Source organism: Procambarus clarkii, chromosome 78 (genome assembly GCF_040958095.1).
Source record: "Procambarus clarkii isolate CNS0578487 chromosome 78, FALCON_Pclarkii_2.0, whole genome shotgun sequence".
Classification (NCBI taxonomy): domain Eukaryota; kingdom Metazoa; phylum Arthropoda; class Malacostraca; order Decapoda; family Cambaridae; genus Procambarus; species Procambarus clarkii.
In genome coordinates, this window is record NC_091227.1 from 19899510 (window position 1) to 19922837 (window position 23328).

Sequence of the window (23328 nt, forward strand, 5' to 3'; positions counted from 1 at the left end):
CTTGTATGTATGTACTTTACCTCAATAAACATTTATTTATCTAAGTGAGCGTGAGGAGAAAGTTAGCGGAGTGCGCTAACCCGTGACGTAGCGGCTCCTCGGGGTTTGACATCCGCTCAACCCCCAAGAACAACATTACGTGGCCACCAGTACAATCAGAGGGAAAAAAATAATCTAATTCACCTTGGAAATAATGTAACCTCCGCTGGTGAGAAGACATTGGTATCAAGGAGTGTAGGAGTAGTGGAGTGATAAGTGTAGTGTGGAGGGTGGAGCAGTACTGGTGCTGGGGGGACCGCCTCTCCCTCTATACTAGTCAGGTCAACCGGGTCAGGTCATACCCCCATATACCCCCTTATACCCCCTCCCCCAATCACCTTGCAGAGGCAACAGTTGCATACACTGTCAAGATAGCCAGTAGTTTGTCAACAAGAGGGCTTAACACTTGCTATCTGGTAGTTATTAACCCTAATTCTGGCGCCCCCCTAATATACATGGTTATTTCTAAATCATTGGTTTATACAGTTCAGAACTGTATTGTTGCATCAGCACAATCGACCTCTGATGCTTTGGGTAATTAGGTACGAGTTAACTTGTTATAGCCACCAATTGGTCTAGCACATGTGGGGGTCCAAACCTGCAGGTACTTCACTTATCATAGATTATTTATCACGTGCATGTCCAATTTGGGGAGATATGAAGCTTTAATTAAAGATTTACACATAATTGTTCCTGAATCAGTACTAGTATAAATATATTTGTTAAATATGCCAGGGAAGCTGCTGTGACAAATTGCATATGAGCCCCACTTGGGGGCCAGGCCCACAGAACATGGCCACATTTATGGATTGGAGTAAACAAGTTTGTTCCATGGACTTGTTGTTTTAGATTCAGCAACTGTGAACCAAAGGTTGCAAGTAGCACGGGATATGGTGAGGCAGTAGTGGACTTAACCTGGCACAGGAGCGGGGCTGTGTGGTGCACGCACTCTCGAAACTCTGCCCATATACAGTTGGCCGATGCCATGTTCAACACTTTGCAACCAACAGAAATACTTAGTTGATGACTGGGAATGAGCAGTTGGTTAATTTGTTTAAATAGTCAAAACACTGACTTTACCTAATGGATACTTTGTGGATACTTAAAATATAATGTCTGTGTGACATAAGCAATATTTTTTTACAGGATAAAGGTATTGCTGTACTTTTAGTCTGTTTATACAATTTTGTATCCAAATAGCATAGTGCTCTGTGGTCTCTATCCAATGTATATTGCTACTTGTGCTAAAATGTGCATCATGTGGACACGGTCTACATAGCTCAGAGTTTAGCAGTGCACCAAACATTATTCGATTCTGTGCCATTTGGGGAATGAACATCATGTGCTGATTTGATGGATGAGAAAAAAATCATTGCTGCTCGTACAATTACCAAAATATCGAAGCATCCCAAGGGCTTGTATCAACTAGTGTAGGATCCTTGGGATTGTTAAAGGTTAATACCATTCATTATTCTGGTTGGTCAATTACTTCTGAGATAACTAAGTGCATTGGATATAGACTGCTTCCCAACATTGTGTAAAAAAACAGCAATACAGTACTGTACTGTAGCTCAGTGCTGTTATATTTAATATGCAATGCTAAATAATATATTTAAGTTCCTCTGTGTATTTTAATACTGTATATCAAGTATACTAATGTTGAGGACCTTCGTCTCCCCCCCCCCCCATTCCTCTCAATCCCTCCCTGGTTGATGGTGGATCATAACTTTTTTTTAGCAGGATATACAGTTCAGTACTGTATAGTCTTGGTATTAACGGAAGAGCCAATAATGAGCCCTAACCTAACCTAAAGGTTGTGGATACATCGAATACAGGGATACAGGACAAATGAAGTACAGTATTACTGTACTTTACCTGCATTATGCTTACCTGTATATAGGTAAAAAAAATGCCTGCTCCTCATAAAATTCATGTTACATTACACATTTTCCAAATAAGTGCAGTTTGTCCATGGACCTGAATCCAAATAGCTGCATGCTCTATGGACCTGTATCCAAATAATTCGATGCCCTATAGACCTGTATCCAACTAGGTAACCTGAGATATGAGTCTGTTACCAATGTACTCAGTCCTTAGATTATGTGAGGGCTTATTATTTAGTTAGTTGCTCAGTTATTACTGGTAAACTACTGCACTTCTTCTTATTTGGTTCACTTCCCAATTATGTATGAAATGCCATCACTTGAACTTTTAGTCTTGTGGCGGTCACATTTTAATGACCTTCAAAATAAATAATGCTGAGACAACTTTTGCTTACAGAGACTGGTAAGATGACACGACTTCGAATATGCCAAGGAATATTGCTGACTATATTAGTTAGTACAACCTTGGCACAGGTAGTGGACGACCTGGTACGTATCAGATTAATCATAGGGGTTCGTGTACATGCACAAAGAGCTTCCTAAGTTACTCCTTGTTGAAATACATACAGTATACTAATGTACAGTGTATATGGATTTTTTTTTTCTTATTGGTGTTGCTGTATTTACAGGTACGGTACTGTATTTCAAAACACTTGCTCTAAGGATTTTTATTGAAATCACTCATTGTTTGGCAAAGCAAAATATGTAATTTTATGACCTATACTTTGAATGTTTTTGCCTTGTTTTAAATATCATTTTTTAAAATAAATATATAGTACTAGATTTGTTTAATTTCTTATGTCGCCTGTTTGTAAATATTTGCCTTCAAAATACTGTGTATTAAAGAAGATTTCTTCTGTATGTATTACCTCGACTTGAATCAACTATCAGTTGATATATTTTATATACAGTATTTTGTTATGTAATATTTTCAACAAGAATTAAATAAAGTTATACATGTACATTATATGTAAACAAAAGTATTTTTCCAGGATTTCACAGTTTCTGATGGAACAGTCAGTGAAGACAGCGATGTTGACACAATAGAATCACCGAGTGCAATAGATGAAACAGAACAAGACTCTAAAAGTAAAGAAGATTCGGATAAACAAGAAATTAATAACAAGAGTGATAAAGATGGGTCTGAATCCAAACAGGAATTGTCCCCAAATGATATTAGAGGTGAGACAAAATCAAGAAGCTCGCATTATACTGTGTTTACTGGTAGGTTTTCATTGAACATGAGTTACTAAAATATTATTAAACTTTTTAAATATTAGACCAGGAGACTTGAGTTACCCATAGTAAACAGGGGATCATTGATATAATACTGATTCTAGTTATGCAGTCGCATTAGAGTATGGACGTTGCATACTCTCGGAAGTAAAAAGGTAGCTTAATTTGGAGTCTTACTAAGTCTTATCATTTTTTTCCAAAAAGACCAATAACAGGTTGGGAAAACATTTTTGTGCTTAGTAATTGAGGTTGACTTGTGAATTATTATTGTGAGCCTGAAATAAATTTAAAATTTTACAGAAAGCAAAGTAAATGTATATCCAGTTAACAGGCAATTTTGAACAAGCATAAAATAAAGCATTATTGCTTTATTAATACATTCAATTTTCATGTAATGGTAAAATTTTCATGTAATAATATTCAGGAAATTTGACTGTTTTATAGTTAGGTACATGTGCGAATGTTGAAGCCAAATTGATTTTACAGGATTCACTTAGCATTTCTCTCTTCCCACAACGAATGCTTGACTTGCCAGTTTAGTCCGAGACTTAAATTAGATGACTGGGTCTTATCTTGTAAAAAAAAATTCCCTCTTGTGTTATTATAAGTTCCTATGCTTCTTATTTTTATAAGTTCCTATGCTTCTTATTTTTCAGCCAATGAATTGTACGATGCAGCAATGAGTATTTTAAACCAGACAAAACAAGATGAACGACAAGCATACACCCTCTTACAGTCGGCAGCAGAGTTGGGCCACACAGAATCCCGACAAAAAGTGGCATGGGCACGACTTCTTGGTAGATACCTCAAACCCAATATCACGGAAGCTGCTGAAATATTTGAAGACTTGGCCAGTAAAGGCAATGCAGATGCTCAAATGGTAAAGAGTATGCATGGCCTAAGCAAAAGCATATTACATATCCCCCAATAAAGATTTTGTCTCCCGATGCTGTACCTTTTGAATGTCTCATCATATTGACTTGAAACCTCAAGTCAGGGTTATCAGTCTAGCAGCCATCCCTATTGGTCTCTTATATATGATAATATGCTTTTGTATACAGTTTTTGATTCACATATTTTCATTTTTTTGGCTATTGTTAGTTTAAGTATGTATGTAGATGAAGTAATTTGAGAAATAGGTTTTAAACATTGAGATTGGCACTTTTTAAGAATAACCTCAAGTGTCATCTTCTTTAAAGTCTCTTAATTCATAATCTAGTTGAATTACTTATTGATTAATTCACTTTGCCCATTGTATTGATGTGTTAAACTCCTACATTACATAATTGTGATGATAAAGATGAGCATCATATTTATATGGGATAGCCCCTAGAAGCCAATGCTAATCATTCATGTGTGAAAACAATACTCAATATAAATTTAACAATAATTGGCATTGAACTTTCAAAAGGTTGTAAATATTTAAGCAAACCCTTATCTCTATTAGGTTGATATGACTACAGTTATAATGTCCTTCGATTGCCTGCAATCTCAAAATTTTTAGTTTTATCATAGAGATGATTGACTTGTAATTGTATAAAATATTAGGAATGACTTCAGTGAGAAACTGATTAATGTGATATATGCAGATATACAGTAGATTCCTTAATACATGTGCAGATATAAATCAATTGTATATATTCATAAAAAGTATTATATGGTATTTATGTGATTTATTTCATACAGGGTTTGGGATTCATGTTTGCTACAGGCATTGGAAAAAATTCAAGTCAAGCCAAAGCATTGGTGCATTACACTTTTGGTGCTCTCGGGGGCAGTCAGTTGGCACAGATGGCCTTGGCGTACAGATACTGGTCGGGCAACAGTGTGGCCTCCAGTTGTGAGACAGCCCTTACCTACTATAGAAAAGTTTCACATACAGGTAATGATGCTAAAACCTTGTAACTCTAAAGTTTCGATTCTGTTGTGAGACTTGCTTTCAGAAGAGGATAATGCTGTACATAGTCCACCATATTGATATACTGCATTGGAACCATAGGGATTATTAAGGTACAGTATTAAGGAATCATTGTAGAATAAATCAAGCCAGCCGAAAGTGACCAATGTAACGCTCCTTCAGCACTGGTGAATGTTAAGGGCCCTGGTTATTGTTGGCCTGCTTGGATACCTTTGTTGACCACCACTAGGTGCCAGCAGCATCACACACACACAGCCATCAGTCAGCAGGTATAGACCAATTTCAGTTGGGGTCGAACCTGGTTTCAGTAATTGGTGCCTAGTACAAGCTGTGTTTAGAGGTTGCTGCATGTCTCTAATAATTTTCAAAACAATGTTTTAGTAACTTTTCTTTTCAGTGCTTGTGATGTGCAGTACTGTTTTTGTGTATGACTATAACACTTCAAATAAATTTATCTCCAGCAAGGGATTAAAATGTGTACTGTATTATGCACCAAGTACAGTCAAATATTACAACAGGTGTCCTTTTGTTTCATGAGATGCTATTTATCATATTCTAAGTGCTCTTCCTCAGATTACTTTTAAATCGTAGGTTTATACTTCTCTCCTCAAAATTCTAACTTATTAGAAGGCTGATATAGTTGAGTCAGGCTGATGAGTATGTTAAGAGTCCATAATCTGAGATAAACGTTTCCCTTACAGATGGAAAGGTAATCGGAGATTACCGTTCCACTTGTAAGGCATCTTTTTGACCATGTCCTATTCAGAAATTTAGAGGTGGTTCTTCTGCCACACAAATTGCACCATTGTAAAGCTTTACCAATCCAAGATACCCCACTCAAGTCTACCAGTACAGTTTGCAGTTTTTGACAGGCAGTCTTCACGGTAAGCCATTCTTGGGACTACATCATAGATGTTTTGCCTGCCTGGCTTTTCTTACTGATTTGTTTATTTAATATTTTCCATTTTAGACAGCTATCTTAGATTAGGAAACATCCAAATTTGATAGTTCGAAAGTCAGGCTTTGAGTTATGAAATAGGCCTTTTTGGGCTCCCTTCTTACCCATTTTCTTCTGCAGTCAGAACCGAGTTCTTAGTGTTACGATGTATGTGAGCAAATTTGGTGATGAAGACCAACAGATGTGTGTGTGTAACCTCAAAGTAGTTGGCTAAGGTGTTCAAGCAGGTCAAGCAGGGAGTTACTAGGCCTTACCCTGGCAGTCAAGTATTGCAGAGGAAGGCTCTAGAGTGCTTTTGAGATTTACAAAAGATCCTCTGTTGGTCATTCTGGATAGGATGGATTTATTCTCCAGTGACTCCCTAGCACCTTAACCCCTCAGGCTCAGTATGAAAAGTTTCCAATGGTGGTGATGCCATCCTACTTGGCTGTACATAATCCCATTGTATGTATACAATGCATCTATATTTTGTACAAAAAGGTACTTTTCATGAAACTCAAAGCAAGATATTTTTTCCCTGCAGACTGTACAGACATATAAATACATTTTCATTCCCCCCCCCCCCACCCATTTCTCACTTTCATGGTGTAAGGAAACAGCGGCCTAATAAGCTGAAACAAGTATACACACTTTTTTATCACCAAACCATATTCCATACCATGTTCTGTGGATTGTTCATGCTCACTGGCCAGTCCACTCATCTTCCTAGCCTTTCTCTCCCATTCTTTACCTCAAATTCACTCAAATTCTCTTCAACAGCCTACTGTAACTCATTTGTTTAACATTTCCAAAGCATCTTGGTTTATTGACATTAGTACTCTTTAACTCTTTGCCTTTTCATTCCTTGCTGTATCTAATCTCCTAATCTCGCACATTCTTCACAGACGGTCCATTTTTAGTACTCTAATTCTTGATTTTTCAGTCATTCCACACCATCGTCTCACACCCATACACAAAGGTAAGCACTTCCACTTCTTTGTGCAACCCTCTGACTGCACCTACCAGTATCTCCATCCTGTTGTCTATTAACCAAGGTTTTCTTTGCACCAGACACTTGCCTTCCCCTGACTTGCCCAATTCTCAACTTTAAATGCACATATTCCTCCTCCTATCAGTTGCACATCCTAGGTATGTAAACAGTGACCACTTTCAGCCCTTCAGCATTTACATATTTTCACTGTCTGCCACATTAACTTGAGTTTTTTCTATATTCACTTTTGGTAGCCTTCAATTGCACATATGAATCACCTTTTTTACTCCTGTAGTTTATACAACTAATTGCATTTAAATTGGCATCCATAGGAGACTAGATACAGCAGATTTTACAAATTACTGTTGGGCAAACGTGAACCAAAATTGTAATATTTCTTTAATACAGTACTAAATTGTCTTTGCTAAAAAGTGCATTGTTGAAACTCATTAAACACGTTCTCCCCACCATATAAAATTCCTTGTTTTACACAGATGGAAAAACACTACATATACAGGTACTCTTTATTGTTCCTGGCAGAAAGTTTATTTGCAGTATTTTTCTGTCAATCAAAGCAATATTATTGGTTTGTTTAATTATATTAATGGTCCTGTGCCTATATTTTTTTCATAGTTACTTTCTTCCTAATTCTAGCCATTATTGCACCTAGTCTGTCTCTCTAAAGCACTAAAGCTTTTCCTATGCTATGAGGTATCTACATGTTTATATTGTATTATGTAGATAGCAGCCCCAGTGAATACATACAAAGAGGTGTACATTCAGCCATTACATAAGACATAAAGGACTTTCTTTTATTCAAAACAAATAATACATAGCCTGCATTATAAAGTGAGTCAGAATAAATTAATGGCCTGTTAACCTTTAAACTAATTCTATGCTAGAAATTGCTATCACATGCACCACTGACTATTAGGAAGCTATAATGAATGGTAGGTCTACTCCCAAAGGCTTAATGTTCTAGCAAATACTGTAATGGAATATTACAAAATAACTGGTAGCACATACTATGCCGTCTAGAAATTAATATCTAGACCTGGATATCCAGGAACACCTCACTTCGCTTACAACCACAAGTATTTGACACGTTATATTATAGCTTGGATGGTACCCGTCATTTGTCTGTCTTTGAATAATAAGCTGCGTGAATTCCATTCTTAGCATACAGCTGTTTACTTCTACAGGATCACTGAGATATCATCCTCTTTTTATAAGGTGACTAGAAACTGCCGAATGGTTTAGCATTCCCAAGCCGGTAATAGTTAAAGCCGCCTAGTTGGGTTCTTGGCCGCCTCTATCTCAAACTGAAGGCCAAGTGTTCAGTAAGGAAAATATTTGTTCTCTAAAGGCTTCCCTCAGATTAATTGGATTTCTGTGGCTTTGTGAATACTATTCTGTTAGCTGGAAATCATTACTATATTCTGACTAGTGGATTAAACTGGTTGCATGTGATTAGATCAATTTGAAAACTCACAAACCTGGCTTTGTTAGTATCCTGGATTTAATGTACCACAGTGTCTTGGACTCTGTTAGCTTTCTACCTGTACAAAAGTATAAGGTACAACAAATAAATTTGATTTATTTGTTGTAGCTTTTATAACAATCTTTATCTTTATAACAATTGTATAATCAATCTTTTATAACATAAAGATGCCATCAAATATATTCATAAATATACATGATTCTAGGAATGTCTGATACTCGTTATGGTTAGTCAAAGCGTCGTACACTTTGGTGCCCAGTAACAACATTTAGCACTTTACCATAATTCATCATTCTGATTCACTATTTAGCTCAGTCAGTATACAGTGCTGTGCAGTAATAGCAACATTTGCATAATAGATGATTTAGATGCCTCAGAAATTTCCATTCTCATTCTTACCTTATTTCCCTAATTATAAATTTAGTAAAAATAATTGTGTAAATCTGTCTTCTATCAATTATCACATTCTGCATATATTTTACTTATGTTTTTGATTACTGCAGGCCATAGTTCTATATGGCACAGAGCACAGAAATTCATCTTTTGGTCCTGCTCTTAAAATAATGATTCAAGATTAAATCATTATTTAATCTTAAATAATGATTTAAGATTTTTATTACATTTATTACATTGTAAATGTAATAAAAATGACTACTTTAGAACAGTGGTTCAGCCCCATTTTGTAGTACTCAAAAGAACTGAGTGTTCCCTGCCACACACACATATCCAGATATCCAGAATATCCAGGATATCCAGAAACACCTCACGTTGCCTAATCACCTAATCACATGCAAAATGTGACTGACCTGATGGTTAGTCTCAACTATCTGGTAATCACTGCTTTAGAATATGAAATTTGATAGAAAGAGCAGATAGTTGACTAAATACAGAATTTAAAATGACTGTAGACTGAATTGCTTTTCACAAGTATATTTTCTGTTTGTATCGTCAGTGGCAGATGAAGTATCGCTGACTGGTAACCGAGCAGTGCAGCGAGTTCGTTTACTGGATGAAGTAGACAGTCCTGGGTCATCCTCTGCACTACTTGATGATGACCTTATACAATATTACCAGTTCCTTGCTGAAAAAGGAGATGTACAGGCTCAGGTTAGTACAGTATATTTCATACATCAAAGGAAAAAACATTTTTTTGTGCGTGGATATTTTTTATCATGAGTCATGTGTATTTTTAAATTTACATAAAGTATGTTGTAACAAAAGTTGAATACGGACAGTCCCCAAACTTAAGAATACATTCCAAAAAGACAAGACTATGTCAGTAGTTCTTAAATCAAAACCAGATTTGCCCTAGGGACAATATTATAAATGGGTTATGAACTCCCAGACCACCAAACACTTGTTTATAAAACCCAGATCTTTAGGAATGAGTAGTGTAAGAAACACAGTTTTTTATTTACATTGATATAATTACCCTGCTTGTCTGATTTAATGGTTTTTGAAGAAGGAAGAGATAGGGTGATTATAGGAGGAGGTAGGAAAAGGTATTGTTCACAGTGGCACTGGTGCATCACCACCACAGTTCCTCTTCTTATCAGCCAGTCTTGAAGATTTTGTCCTATATAAACAACTGAAATGGTGCATTAGTAGCACCGTTCGTAATGTGGAGACTTTTGAATTGGTTTGTATATCAGATCGGGACTAAAATAGGGACTTTGAAGCCATTCGTGAAGTCGGGCATTCCTAAGTCGGGGACTTAATGTAATTTAGGTCTCTGACTAATTTCTTGTATTTATAATAATATCCAATGTATTGGGAACATTTATAGCCTGGTATTTAGTTAGTTTGACCATATTTTGTCAGATAATTAACACTTTAAACAAATTTATTATGTACTTTCTGTATTTTTATACTATATCAAAATAATTTAAATTATTTTTCTTTGAATATTTGAAAAGAACACATCTTAGAAATACAATACAAATATAGAAAATATGATGGATATCGATCAGTGAGAAGATAAAATTAAAAATATTCTCTACTATTTACCTGTAGAACAGGAAATAAGAAGGTACAAATACCCTCTCTCTCTCTTACCATTATGCTAATTGGATTTTAAGAATTTTCATGGATGTGCTCAACACTTTAGTGGGAGGTTGGATCTGTTGGTGAGCTGTTGAGTATAGTTAAACAAAATTCTAATGCTGATTTTCAAGTAAACACTCATTTATAACTAATGTACCAAATTAAGTGCTGTTCATCTTACTTCAATAAGTTTTCTTGTAGCCAGATTTAATACATAAGTCAATTTGTATTTTATTAGGTTGGGCTTGGGCAGCTACATTACCAAGGAGGACGAGGAGTTGAGCAAGATCATCAGCGTGCTCTCAATTATTTTGTCCAAGCTGCAGAAGCAGGCAATGCAAATGCTATGGCATTTCTCGGCAAGGTAAAAAAAATAATATTATGTGAATTCTAGTAAGCTTTAGTGGTCTGCTTTGGTTGACAGATTAAGAGAATTTGTAATGATGGGGAGCCCCCCATCTTCCTAAATTTGTCCCCACTAAAGGCAAAATCTAAAGTCCGGCCCATATGTCTGTGTAGAATGTTTAAGAATTGAGGCAAAAGTAGCTAGAAGGGAGTGAAAAACTGTAACGAAGGTTTGTGGTGTGGTGGGTTTATGGGAGATAAAGCTAAGAGTAAGCGAGATTGAAGAGTGGTACAGTATCAAGTAAATATTGCAAGACTGGGAATGAGAGGTAAATGAGGGGAGTATGGTAGGAGTAAGGCTCAAAATTAATAATTTAATAATACAGTAGTTAATAATACTGTAATAATAATTTATTGTGTTGGGGAACAGGTAACACCCCCCCCCCCCCCCTTCCCCCCAGAGTTGAATTACTGACCCCACCCAGGATGTAACACCACAACACATTGACTAACTCCTGTCCACCTATTTACTGGTAGATGTATAGGAACACGAGGTGAAAGGAAATGCGCCCAAACATTTCTGTGCTGCATAGGGATTCGAACTCGGAATTCTCGATTGTGAATCGAGAACGAACCCGACTGTGCTACTAGGAGTATTGTCAAGTACTCTCAAGTTAATAGTAGTATGGATCAACGTATTATTTATTCCATGTCTCGATTCAAGGTATCTCGTACGTCATAATTAACTTTGGGATGGCAAAGAAGGCTATTGTGATTGAATATTTTCTGTGTGATAACAGTAGTGAGAAGGAAAGAATCTTTTCTGTAGTTTGAGCATAAGATTGCTACAGTATGAAGAACTTGCATAATAAGTGTGATGGGGTGGTACAGGAGGAGTGGAACACCAGAATATGATGGGTATAAATGGTCTCCTGGGAATATATTAGTCACTATACATTTCAAGATTTGTGCAATGAAAGAAACTTGCTATTGATACAGCTTAAGAAGTTACATAAGTATTCAAGGCAAAGTATTCAATAAGTATTGAAATAATAATAAATCTAATTGCCAATGCTTGTGTAGAAAATGATATATGTATGTGATATGTAAGGTAAGAATGAAGGGCACCATATATCAATTATGCATCATCAAGGTTCTAGAGGTAAAATAATACAAATCTAGAACTTGAGAGAAAGATGAAATGGTCAGTAAGTACAAAGAAACAGTTGATAGTAAACTTTGAATAAGACTATGAATGAATGAATCCATATGTGAGGGAAGGGTGGTCTTTACATTGCATCCTGCAGTCACTTTGGGACCAAATGAAGCATATAATTAAAACACATCATTTCATCTCAGGAATTTTAGCCTTTATTACTGTAGATACAATTTTTATGTCATTCTTGTTTTTCCTTAAGCACAGATGTATTTGGAGGGCAGTTCAGTTGTGAAGCAGAGCAATGAGACTGCTCTTAAATACTTCAAACGTGCTGCAGATCAGAACAATGCAGTTGGTCAGAGTGGCCTAGGCCTTTTATATTTGCACGGCCGTGGAGTACCTCAGGACTACAAGCTGGCTCTCAAGTACTTCACACTGGCTGCTGAGCAAGGATGGGTTGATGGACAACTCCAGCTTGGCAACATGTACTTCAGTAAGTCGGTTATTTACCATACCATTATTATATAAGCCAACGTGTTAGGATATGGAGATTAGTATGGTCAGTGTAGAATGGGGTGCTGTGTTTACATGGGGATGCATTCCTGGAGACAGTGTAGAACAAACCATGTAAAAGAGTACTAGGATTTTCAGAAGAAAAATGAAATGCATTCCAGCAATATGAGTTGCTGGATGTAATACATCCACATAAGTTGCTGATGTAATAAGTGAACACACACACAATCACTGAACAGATGTACAAGCAGACAACCAGAGGTGACAGATGCTGTGACAAAAAATGTAGGTATTACAGCTGTTAAGCGAGGACCTGATGGTTAAACAGAATGATCCACATCACCTTTGCAAAGTGTAAGAACAACCAAACTCTTTGTGCACAACTACAAATACTGTTTTGTATTTCCTTGCTTATGTTCCTAAGAACTATGAATTAAATGGTTTGGAATTTATTAAGCAAAGCCACTGCTGGCCTGAATTGAGTGAAGTCATTTAATGTTACGAAATACACATAATGACAGAAAACACACAGGAAGAATATGAGGAGAAAATACACAGGAAGAATGTAAGGTGTTGTGTGTATAGTACAGTATTGCTACCTAGTTAGAAGAGTGCTCAGTTGTCAGTCACCAAGGATGGCTTGGAAGAGATTTGAGATTTTATGAATCAATCTGCTGGCATTCATGTCAAGCTGGAGGCTTAAAGGCACTCCACCAGTATTTCTTACACAGATGTAACACTGCATGGAGTGCTTGGAAAGTGCCTTGAGGCACTAATGTCAGAATGTTGCCCTGACCAAGTGCAGCTAATTTTGTGCAATAGACACTAGAGTTCTCATTTTAATTACATTTTCCATGTGACTTTTGTATTAAAAGTGTTATAGTTTGTGCTAATAAAATTCGTAGCACTAGTTGATCCTCTTCAGCAAGACATCACTCTAATGATTGTACTGGTAGTAGTAGGCATCCATCAGTCTCGGAAGACTATGGAGTTTCGCTCTGGTTGTCAGTCTGGAGTGGCCTCTCCAGAGCACAAAGCCAGGGGTAGGATATGGGGGAGGAGAAGTTGTAAAAAAACAGCTTCAACTGGATAATTTTTCCTGGAATCTTATCTACCAATTGGTTTACAATGAAATAATTGTAACTACTGTACTTCTAACTACTACTGAGTGAACAGGGATGAACAGTTAAGAGTAAGCATCCAGTTGTCCCTCATTAGACCAGCAGCCGCATGTAGCACTTGTACATCTTGACGCCAATTGAAGTCCCATATTCCTGTAGTTACAAAAAGTTATACATACCTTAAAATACAATCATGTACTTTTATGATTTTTCATTGTTTCAATTAGTTTTTTAATAATTTTATAATTTTTAAATAATTTTTCATTATTTAAATTTTTCATGGCCTCTGCAAGAGACCACTTGGTAACCATATTTTTTTATGAATTACTCTTAATACTGCATATAGAAGATTAGTGTTGGGAAAATGATTGAAAAATAACGTGAATTTAATACCTAGCCGCCGCCTCTCGTCGTATACAGTACACGCATTCCTTTAATACAATGTGCTAGGTGCACGGATAAATATAGAGTTGAGTGTACTTCTACTGTATGTGACTGTAACATCCTTCTGGTGGCAAGCATTGATGCAGCTCTTTCCCTTAGGTGGGTTGGGTGTGCGAAGGGACTACAAGATGGCCATCAAGTACTTCAACTTGGCATCGCAATCGGGTCATGTTTTGGCATTTTACAACCTTGCTCAAATGCAGGCCTCGGGCACTGGCATGGTCCGATCATGCCACACGAGTGTTGAGGTATGTGACAATGGGCGAGGTGACAAATTCCAACATTGTGTAGCACTGAGCTGCAAAAATAGGACATTTTGAGACAGTGTTTCTGGTCATGAAAAGTGGGCCATGACTTAATATTTTTGAGCAAATGGGTATTTCAGACAAGGAATATAGAATAGTGAATGGGTGAGATAAAGATTGCTTTAAATAAATTGTTGGTGAAAAATAAAAAATGTTGTATTTGCAATATAGAAATTCTTTATACAATAGTAAGTGATATTCAAGAGAAGTTTAGTTATTCAGAGGGCAGTATCCTATTTTTCAGTTATTCATATTTTATCCAGTTTTAAGTAAAAAACAAAAACATTAAGTGTGATGTAGATTTAAAGCGGCATTAACTCAATGACTAGTAGGCTAGTTAGCCATATGACTGCTATCAAATAGTAAAATGTGTCTTTCTCCATTGGTGTTTTTGTGTTTGGTTTCATAAAAAAAAGGTTTTATTGTTTTAATGTTATATTGTGATATATATATTAGTTAACATGAATTTACCTGCACATACCAGTGTTCTACATGTTCTGTGATATAAATAACATTATTGACAGCCCAGTGCATCATTGGACTTGAAAAAACCATGGTAAAAATATTAAAAATACAAAGACAGTAAAATATATTCAATGTGTTCTTACAAATTCGTATGAAATGCGAGAGGCTAAGTTAACCTTGGATCAGTGGTCACAAGATATAGTAATGTTATGCAGTAGTGTGAAATAAAATATCCATAAAAATATGCTGCTTTTCTAAATCATGTTATTTTCCAGTTGTTCAAGAATGTGGCAGAACGAGGACGTTGGGGAGAAATGCTGATGGAGGCTCATGCTGCATATTGGGACTCTCGTCATGCACAGGCTCTAGTTACCTACATGTTGTTAGCAGAACTAGGCTATGAGGTTGCCCAGAGTAATGCTGCTTTTATTCTCGATCGACACGAAACTGAACTCTTTAAACAAGGTGAAGGATTTGCAAGAGCACTAATGTATTGGGGCCGTGCTGCGTCTCAGGTAAGTGTTGTTCACACATCCACCTTATTAATATTATGTTTCCTTTTTCTGAGCTCTGACATTGGTTTCCTCCCTGAGGTAAGAGCTAAGTGTCCTTTGACAAGGTGATGCTAAAGTCAGCAGGATGGCATACTGACACCAACACCTCACAATGCTTTCCATACAACAGTATTCCTGTGGGGGTCATTAAGGGTACTTGGGAGTTATTGGAGAATACTCGGTAATAAACATAATAATCTTGCCCCCCCCCCCCTTCTTTCCTCTCTCCCTCATTTTCCTCCCCCCCATTTCTTCCTCCCATTCCTCCTCTCCTCCCTTCTGTCTCTCCCTTCCTAATTTCCCATTCCTCCTCTCTTCTAAATTCTTTCATCTCTCAATACCATAGCCTGTGCACATTACCCACCTAAACTCATTATACTGTACATTATTCTTTACAGTGCACAGTTCTCATATATTCCCTATACTGCTGGCACTACACTAACCACTGCATCTTCCACCACTGCATCTTCCACCACTGATCACATCACACTCTTTGTATCCTGAGATATGGTATGCCAGCCCGGCAATACCCCTTGATCACATACTATCAACTTTTAGTAAAACCTTAAGATTCATCTCATATTTCTTGTATTTTACTAGCGTATTGTTGTAAATTCCTGCATCATGGCACCTACCAAGGATTTTGGCCTTCATTATCTACTGTGTGTGTTCCTGGAAGTAGCACAAGTATGTGGTAATAATGTTCAGGTTGGTGGTTTACCGAAAGAAGAGTGGGACAAGTGGATAAATTTCAGAGACGTCTGAAGTGCGACCCAATTTTACGTTTTCATATATTTTCATATTTATAAAATTCTGATCAGTTTGCACAGCATTTTGCAGAAATACAACCACTGTGAATATTGGGTGACTGCTGTACTGAACTGTACTTGTGTAAACAAGCACACACCATAGGAATTAATCATTTGATCAAATGTTAAACATTGTAGATGCACAGAATAAATGTGTTGTATCTATCACTAATCTGATGTCGTCTTTTATCTTAGGGTTATGCTGTAGCTCGGGTAAAGCTGGGAGACTACCATTACTATGGCTATGGTACCTCTGTTGATTATGAAACTGCTGCTGCACACTACAGGCTGGCATCGGAACAGCAACATAATGCTCAAGCTATGTTCAACTTGGGATATATGCATGAACAAGGCTTGGGACTCAAGCAGGTAATATAGTACTATGGTGCATGGTTTACTGCTGCTAAAAACACACACTGGTGTCGTTAACAGTGTGTTTCTGTATGTGTGCACAATATACTGTTCAGTAAACTCATGATAGTCATTAATGTGGGACTAGGCAATGCTGCATAATCAATTATTCCTTTTGAAATATTGAATTAGCAGATGTCATTACAGATGTTTTTTATTGCATATTTTGAAATACAGTACAGGTTTATAAAATTAATTTTAAGTAAAAAAAGAATGCATTTCCTTTCACAATTTGCTCCAGAAAACTTGTTCTAACATATAGATATATATTCATTATTTGCCTTACCTTAATTTGGTATGTGCTTTTAATTTTTGTATAACATTACCAGATATTATTACAAGTATTTTTGATAAATAATATTAAAATGTCGAGTATGCCAGACATCATATTGGATTTAATAGCTTTTTTTTTCATGTGGTTTAGTATTGGGAGTGGATAATACAAAGTTTATTTTATGATATTTTTAAGATAAGTGAAATAAAACATGTGACAAGGACTGAGAAGAGCAGGTTAGGTATTGTGGCAAGAGGGCAAAAGACATTCAAGGGGAACTAAGGTGTTGGATGACTTGAGCTTCCATGCATGTTGCCCTGGTGCACAAGAGGTATTGCCCTTGGTGGCTAGCTGGATGTTCTAAGGGATGGGCTGTGGGGGGTTTTCCTGTGGGATCTATACTATACATTTTATGTATAGAATCTAGACATTGTTGGTGTTGTACCTCTGACAAGTGTACTTATGTTGATATGTAGATTTTTGCTAAACTACTGATGTTACAATCTTTCACCATTTAGCATACCTTGCCTCTCGAACAACCTTGGCAGACCCACAGTCCCCCTCCCCCCAACCTTTATAATCTGCTTGTATTGCATCTTCTCAGACCTGAGAAGGCTTTATCTCATGGAATTGTTATTTACAGATCAAGATTTCTTTCAATTTGATGTGTAAAGTACCACTGTGTACTTAAATCTGTAGTTTTTCATGTTAATTTGGTTACCAGCATTTAAACGAGCTGCTCACACTTAAATTATATCAAATTATCTTCTCCTTAACTTTGCCCATACACAGTCTTCCAGAACGTAGAGCACTGGCAGGTAATTTTGTACACTCAGTAGGATCTTAAACTTCAAATGATTTCGGCTTGTAAATTTTAAATATTTTTTATAATTTTAGTTATGGAGGTTACAGTGCAGTTACTTCGTGCACTACCCTTCTCCGTATAATGAGAAATAACACATATAATGGATAGCAGCTTGAAGGGGAATAAGGTTTCATATCCTACAATATCAACTACAATATTATACTTAGGTGCTGGACAAATATTTTAATGTTAGACATGCATAATTTTTAGAAATGGTTCTGCATGATGCCATCTAACTACGCTTTAATTTTCACAGGATATGCATCTTGCCAAACGTTTCTATGACATGGCAGCAGAAGCTAGTGCCGATGCCCAGGTGCCAGTAGCACTGGCCCTAGCCAAGCTGGCTTTGCTCTTCTCCTTCAAATATTTTGAAGATGTAAGTTAAAATAATCTGAGGGAGATTTACTTATTTACTTAAATGGCAATAGTTAACCTTAAGTGTTTGTGATAACATTTTGTGTGTAGAATTAGACATGTTCAAATATCTTTGGAGTCGGGGTTCGTTCTAGGTGTTCATCTGGATGTTCATCTTGGCTCTACCTGGAGGTCTCTTGGTTTCAACACCCATTTTTGTTGAGCTTTGGCATGTGGCATGCTGTAGTTGTCCCATTGTCCTGCATTTCTTTTCTGCAACCCTCACCAAATTTTTCTGTCTAGCATTTTCTTCTTATTCAGTACTGCAGGCCTCTTCTACCAAGGTGCAACTGTGAGTTAGCTCATAGAACTACTGAGGAGCACCTCTAAGAAATCAAGCATTGAATGTAGTTACACATCCCCTACTGGTGGAGTCCTCGGTAGCTCAACATCCCTTTCCTGTTCCCTTCTTCTCATGGGGTGGAGGAGATCAGTTTGGGTGACTTGTAAGTGGGCTGGGCTGACTGGGACCCTGGGTAACCTGTACGGCTAACTGGTAGTTGTCAGGTATATCACGGTTAAGGTGTTTATATTGCGACAATAATTGTTTGCCATGTTACCTGAGGATACTGATTTTCTTCAAGCAGTGGCTTATTTTCTTGCAACTGTACTTTCTGGTGAGTTTTTTATTTATTAATATTATTTATTTTGTGTTGATCTCTGATCCCAAGACTTACCTTGACCCTAGAAAGCCAGATTCTTCTTCTTCTTGATGGTATGTGCAGTTTGTCTGAAGGGTTTATCCTCCCAATGACTGAAGCCTGTTGAAGAGGCATTTCATTACGGTCAACAAGACTTCTTACATCCTTTATTTTAGGCCAGGTGCAAGTGGTTTGTAAGAAAAGCATAGATGTGTCAGGCACGGTACAACTAGTCACATGAAGTGAAAGGGTGTTTCTGAGGGTAACTGCTGGAGTTGTGATGCTCGTTTCATCCGTGATGCATTATAATGTGAATGATAAAACTAAGTGGACAAGTAATTTTGTAATATCTGTAACCTTCTTTCATGATATTCACTTACTGTCTAGGCTGATGCCTGCCCACCCCATGGAAGTTGGAAACAGGATAATAAAAATGTGTGTACTGTACAAATAATTGAGTGCTACTGATGTAGATATGGTTTTTGCTTATCCCTGTTGTAAAAGTTACTATAACTTTTTAATGTGATCATTTATGCAATCATTAAACACTTGGAGAGTCCACTGTGTCATTCTTTGAGAAAAAGAAGTTTGAGAGATAAACACCTGCACGTAACAACAATGTCATGCATGTTGGGGGCCGGGTGGGAGGGTGCTTATACACTGTTTATACTGTTAATAATTACAGTATCTCATACACACATTTAGAAAATATATTGACTTATTTTCATTGTCTCGGATACTTTTGATATCGTTCGCCTTATGTGTTTTTGTTCTCGTATTGGCATCCTTGGTGATATTTAGCGCCCTCTGATTATTCCGCACATTTGATGGTGCTACATAGCCTTCCCGGTTTGGTTCCTTCTTTTGATAATTACTTACTTATTTTCATTGTTCAGTTTGAGTGGCTGCACTTGGAAGAGAACAGTGTGGAGGAAGTTCTTGGCCCAGACTGGGACATCTACCTCATGGTACTTCTCTCAGTGATCATCGCCACTCTCATCCTCTTCAGACGACCCCCACCTCCCATGGCTATGTGAAATGTAGAGTTCATGAATTGTTTTAAACCTGAAGTTTGTTTTAAACACAGAAGTTAAAAGCAAAAGAAGATATGAGGATGCATAAAATATACAATTTGTGATAGGTTATTTCTGAGTGAATCCTCTTTAATATTTTAATGTAGGAGAATTTAATGAAACAAATTCTTAGTAGGAAATGCTTTGGCATACAGGTAATGTATGCTGGTGCAGTATACCTGCAGTGGTCCAGGTATGGTGGTTATATGTGAAGTGAACATAACATGCATCTCCACAGTGTTATTCAATAGAGAAATAAATATCTATGTACCAATGCAGAAAGAGTGTAAAGAGCTGCTCCCTGTGCCCAGCCATGGCCCCAGGTTTATATTCAAGACAATATTAGCCCATCAGTGTAAGACATGTTATAATGTTTCTTGTATTGGGGATAATCTGGAGTTGAGTTGGGTTGGTGGTGGAATTTAAAATTAATGTTTTTGTATTTTTGGGTGGATTTTTTTCCCCCAAGTTTAGGATGGATGGGGAAGGAAGGAAGGGTCAGGTTAGGTTCATCGTGCTAAGTATTGTTTGGGCATACTGCGTTTGTGTCCTGTCCCACTGGTGGTGGGCAGTTTGATAACTATACAGACACATGTAGAGAGAGAGAGACACACACACACGTGCGTATAGTACTGTATATTTATTATTTAATTGGTTGTGTATATTTTGCTTGTGTTGATTGACATATGATACCCAGTTCCCTCACACCTATAAATAAAGACATATCTTCTAGAAGGGGCCCCAAGAGACAACACATTATAAAATATATATATATATATATATATATATATATATATATATATATATATATATATATATATATATATATATATATATATATAATATTTTATTATAATAATATATCACACACACACAGCTATATATAAATACACATCATAATTAATTATACTACTATGATAAACATCTAAGCTGGACTCTGATTACAGTATAGTTAAAGTTGGGGACTTGGAACAAATATTATAAGTATATTTTGAACATATTGTGCACAATGTTGATGAAGGTATATGCACTATAATGGATTACTCTTATGTTAATTTTGATTTGACTTCTGACTTCTGGGAAGTTGTTGTTGTTGTTTTCTTTAAAGGTTTTGTGTAATTTATAACAGCAATATCGGCATACTCTAAAAGTTAGCTATCATACTCTAAAAGTTAGCTATCATACTCTAAAAGTTAGCTATCATTTTCTAGTTTATGGGTGGCGTCACGTTTGCTATTATGAGAGATGTTTTGTGCAGGAGTGATCACTTAATACGAGTCCAAGAGAAAACTGTGGTAAGTATATTACTGGCTGTTGGACAGCCTTGTGTAGGGCTAGGATGTACCTCAAACATTTGCATCGTCAGCCAAGGTTCATGTTTCAGCTCTTCCACATTTCCAGGGCATTTTCTTCCTAAATTTTCTACACTGAAACTACTAGTCACTAAAGTAGGTCAAAGCTATCTGATGTGTATTTTATGTTATTTTTTTTTTCCCCCCATCTTGTCCACAAATTGTGACATGAAGTTAGTTTATAGTAGATCTCTTTCACCAGTGTGAGTTTGATGTAAAATGTTTCCTCATCATTTTTCAATGACTAAATGTAATTCCCATTGTATTATGCTCAACTGTTAATACTTGGCAAATACATGAGTGTATGGCACATTTGCAGAAATAGTTATACTGTAGTAGTTTATTTTGCATCATCATAAACTCGCATGAGTGTAAGTGATGTGAAGTATGATTGTCATGACTGATGAAAAGCAACATTAAAGGAATATTTAAGCACTGTTTTCAATAAAAGAATTTAAAAGTTTTATTTTGTGTATAAAAAAAGTTCAGAGAATTTAAATTGTATATGAACTTCAAGCAAAGACCATATACACTATATAGATTGGCAGGTAATTTCTAATAAAGTATAAATAAATCATAGTTGGTATACTTATATGTTTTAATTTAACCTTTTGTCATTTATCCACTTTCATGTAATTATATGTCTATATTTTTGTCTTATGAATCACGGTAGTGGATTTTGAGTGCTTTGATCCCAGCAGGATCTGTTGGCAGGTTCACACACGGCTGAGGTAAAAGTGGGATCAAAGCTGTCTGGCATTGCCACCCACGTGTGTGTATGTTGACTTAAATATCACATATCATTCTTGATGATCTGATAGGTGTATTGTTTAGGAACAAGTGAGCCATCTTGCTTCAATTTGTTTAGATTCTTCCCAGTTTGGTGCCTTCTTTTGATAATTAATTACTTGTTTAGATTCTAGTAAAGATCACCAAAATTGTCTGGCAGAGTGCAAGTGTGGGTACAATCATTCTTCCCTCTAATCTTTCAGTTGGAGTGTGATTTTGAAGACTGCCACAATATTAAGACTTGAGAATACCAGAGCACTCTTGTACAGGCGGACATGTTCACCTGTCCCCCTCATGGTAAGCATGCTAACTCCCCCTCTGTATCAATTAAATTGTATTTGACAATCTCTCTCTCAACCTCAGTTGTCTTTGGAGGTGTGAAATGTACTGCCCAGGAATAGGTTTTCTTCCTGATCAAGCGCAATACTTGCCGAAGTTTGGCCATGGGGCTAAGGCTTGCAGAAGTTAAATACATACTGCATTGTATTCTTTTTCCCCTTTTTGTGGCAAGTAATTATAAAAAACAGCACCAAACTAGGTAGACTGAAGCACCATCAGTGTCGTTCAATAATCAAAATGCGCTAATTATCACTGGATGCAAATACGGGAGCAAAGGAAGATAAGGAAAGCCATGTCAGTAGTATCAGACTTGCCAAGAATTTTGTTGAGGACATTAGGAAAGCAAGTCATATACCCTTCAAAATCATTCTGAAAATTGGAACATCCCACAAGGAATATTTAGTCATGCATTTATGCATGACTCTAAATGAGACAATAAGTAGCAGTGTTGAGTTTCATTAAATGACCATGAGTTGAGCATCTATGACCAATATGTAACCTAGCCAAAGCTGTTTTCCCACTCTTCTTCCCACAGTAGTAGGAGGAAGGCCAAGGGGATTGGTTACTTTTAAGAGTACGCAGTCTGTTACCTGCAACCCAATGGCCTCGGGTTGAGGAATGACTGACTGACGGTAGAAATCTGAATAAGGAATGCCTTTTTTGGACATTGTTGAAGTGCAGACAGCCTCCTTGGCAGCAGTATCCACACATTCATTAAAGGTTATACCAATATAGTATGGCTAGGAACCCAGGAAAACTAAACTGTCTTAAAGTTGCTAGAGATAAGAAATAGCCAGTGTTGAATTTCATCTACCACAGATGCCTAGGGTTAAATGACTCCAGGGCCATGAGAGCACTGCAGAAGACAACCATAATGACAAAGGAATGTTGATATCAGGAAAGC

General features: G+C 36.8%; 2 protein-coding genes across 4 annotated transcripts in view; one reads left to right on the forward strand and one right to left on the reverse strand.

Annotated features, from left to right (window-relative positions):
• LOC123746038 (heterogeneous nuclear ribonucleoprotein U-like protein 1) overlaps nt 1-316 on the reverse strand; it is a 44227-nt gene extending 43911 nt beyond the window's left edge. Inside the window, exon 1 of the mRNA XM_069314171.1 lies at nt 184-316. Within this exon, the coding sequence (XP_069170272.1) occupies nt 184-220 (37 nt within the window). The 5' untranslated portion in view covers nt 221-316. The remainder of the gene's footprint in view (nt 1-183) is intronic.
• Nucleotides 79-19953, forward strand: Hrd3 (HMG-coA reductase degradation 3). 3 transcript variants are annotated; one of them, XM_045727210.2, is made up of 13 exons: nt 79-208; nt 2320-2411; nt 2915-3104; nt 3815-4038; nt 4845-5040; nt 9458-9612; nt 10787-10912; nt 12317-12545; nt 14230-14378; nt 15176-15415; nt 16459-16632; nt 18070-18192; nt 19768-19953. In XM_045727210.2, exons 2-13 carry the CDS (start codon nt 2331-2333, stop codon nt 19906-19908), a joined length of 2028 nt encoding a protein of 675 aa, XP_045583166.1. In that variant the 5' UTR covers nt 79-208; nt 2320-2330; the 3' UTR covers nt 19909-19953. The 3 variants fall into 3 exon arrangements, with proteins under 3 accessions (XP_045583166.1, XP_069170274.1, XP_069170275.1); XM_069314173.1 differs by lacking the exon at nt 79-208 and adding an exon at nt 408-455 and having other exon boundaries at nt 2915-3146; XM_069314174.1 differs by lacking the exon at nt 79-208 and adding an exon at nt 523-581 and having other exon boundaries at nt 2915-3146.
• The last annotated feature ends 3375 nt before the right edge of the window (nt 19954-23328 follow it).

Bases quoted from the DNA above. Each gene is read 5' to 3' on its own strand.
- Hrd3 (XM_069314173.1), top strand. From the start codon at position 2,331: ATGACACGACTTCGAATATGCCAAGGAATATTGCTGACTATATTAGTT. The intron at 12,546-14,229 runs GTAAGTCGGTTA...TCTTTCCCTTAG, and splicing joins GCTTGGCAACATGTACTTCA to GTGGGTTGGGTGTGCGAAGG. The intron at 16,633-18,069 runs GTAATATAGTAC...TAATTTTCACAG, and splicing joins AAGGCTTGGGACTCAAGCAG to GATATGCATCTTGCCAAACG.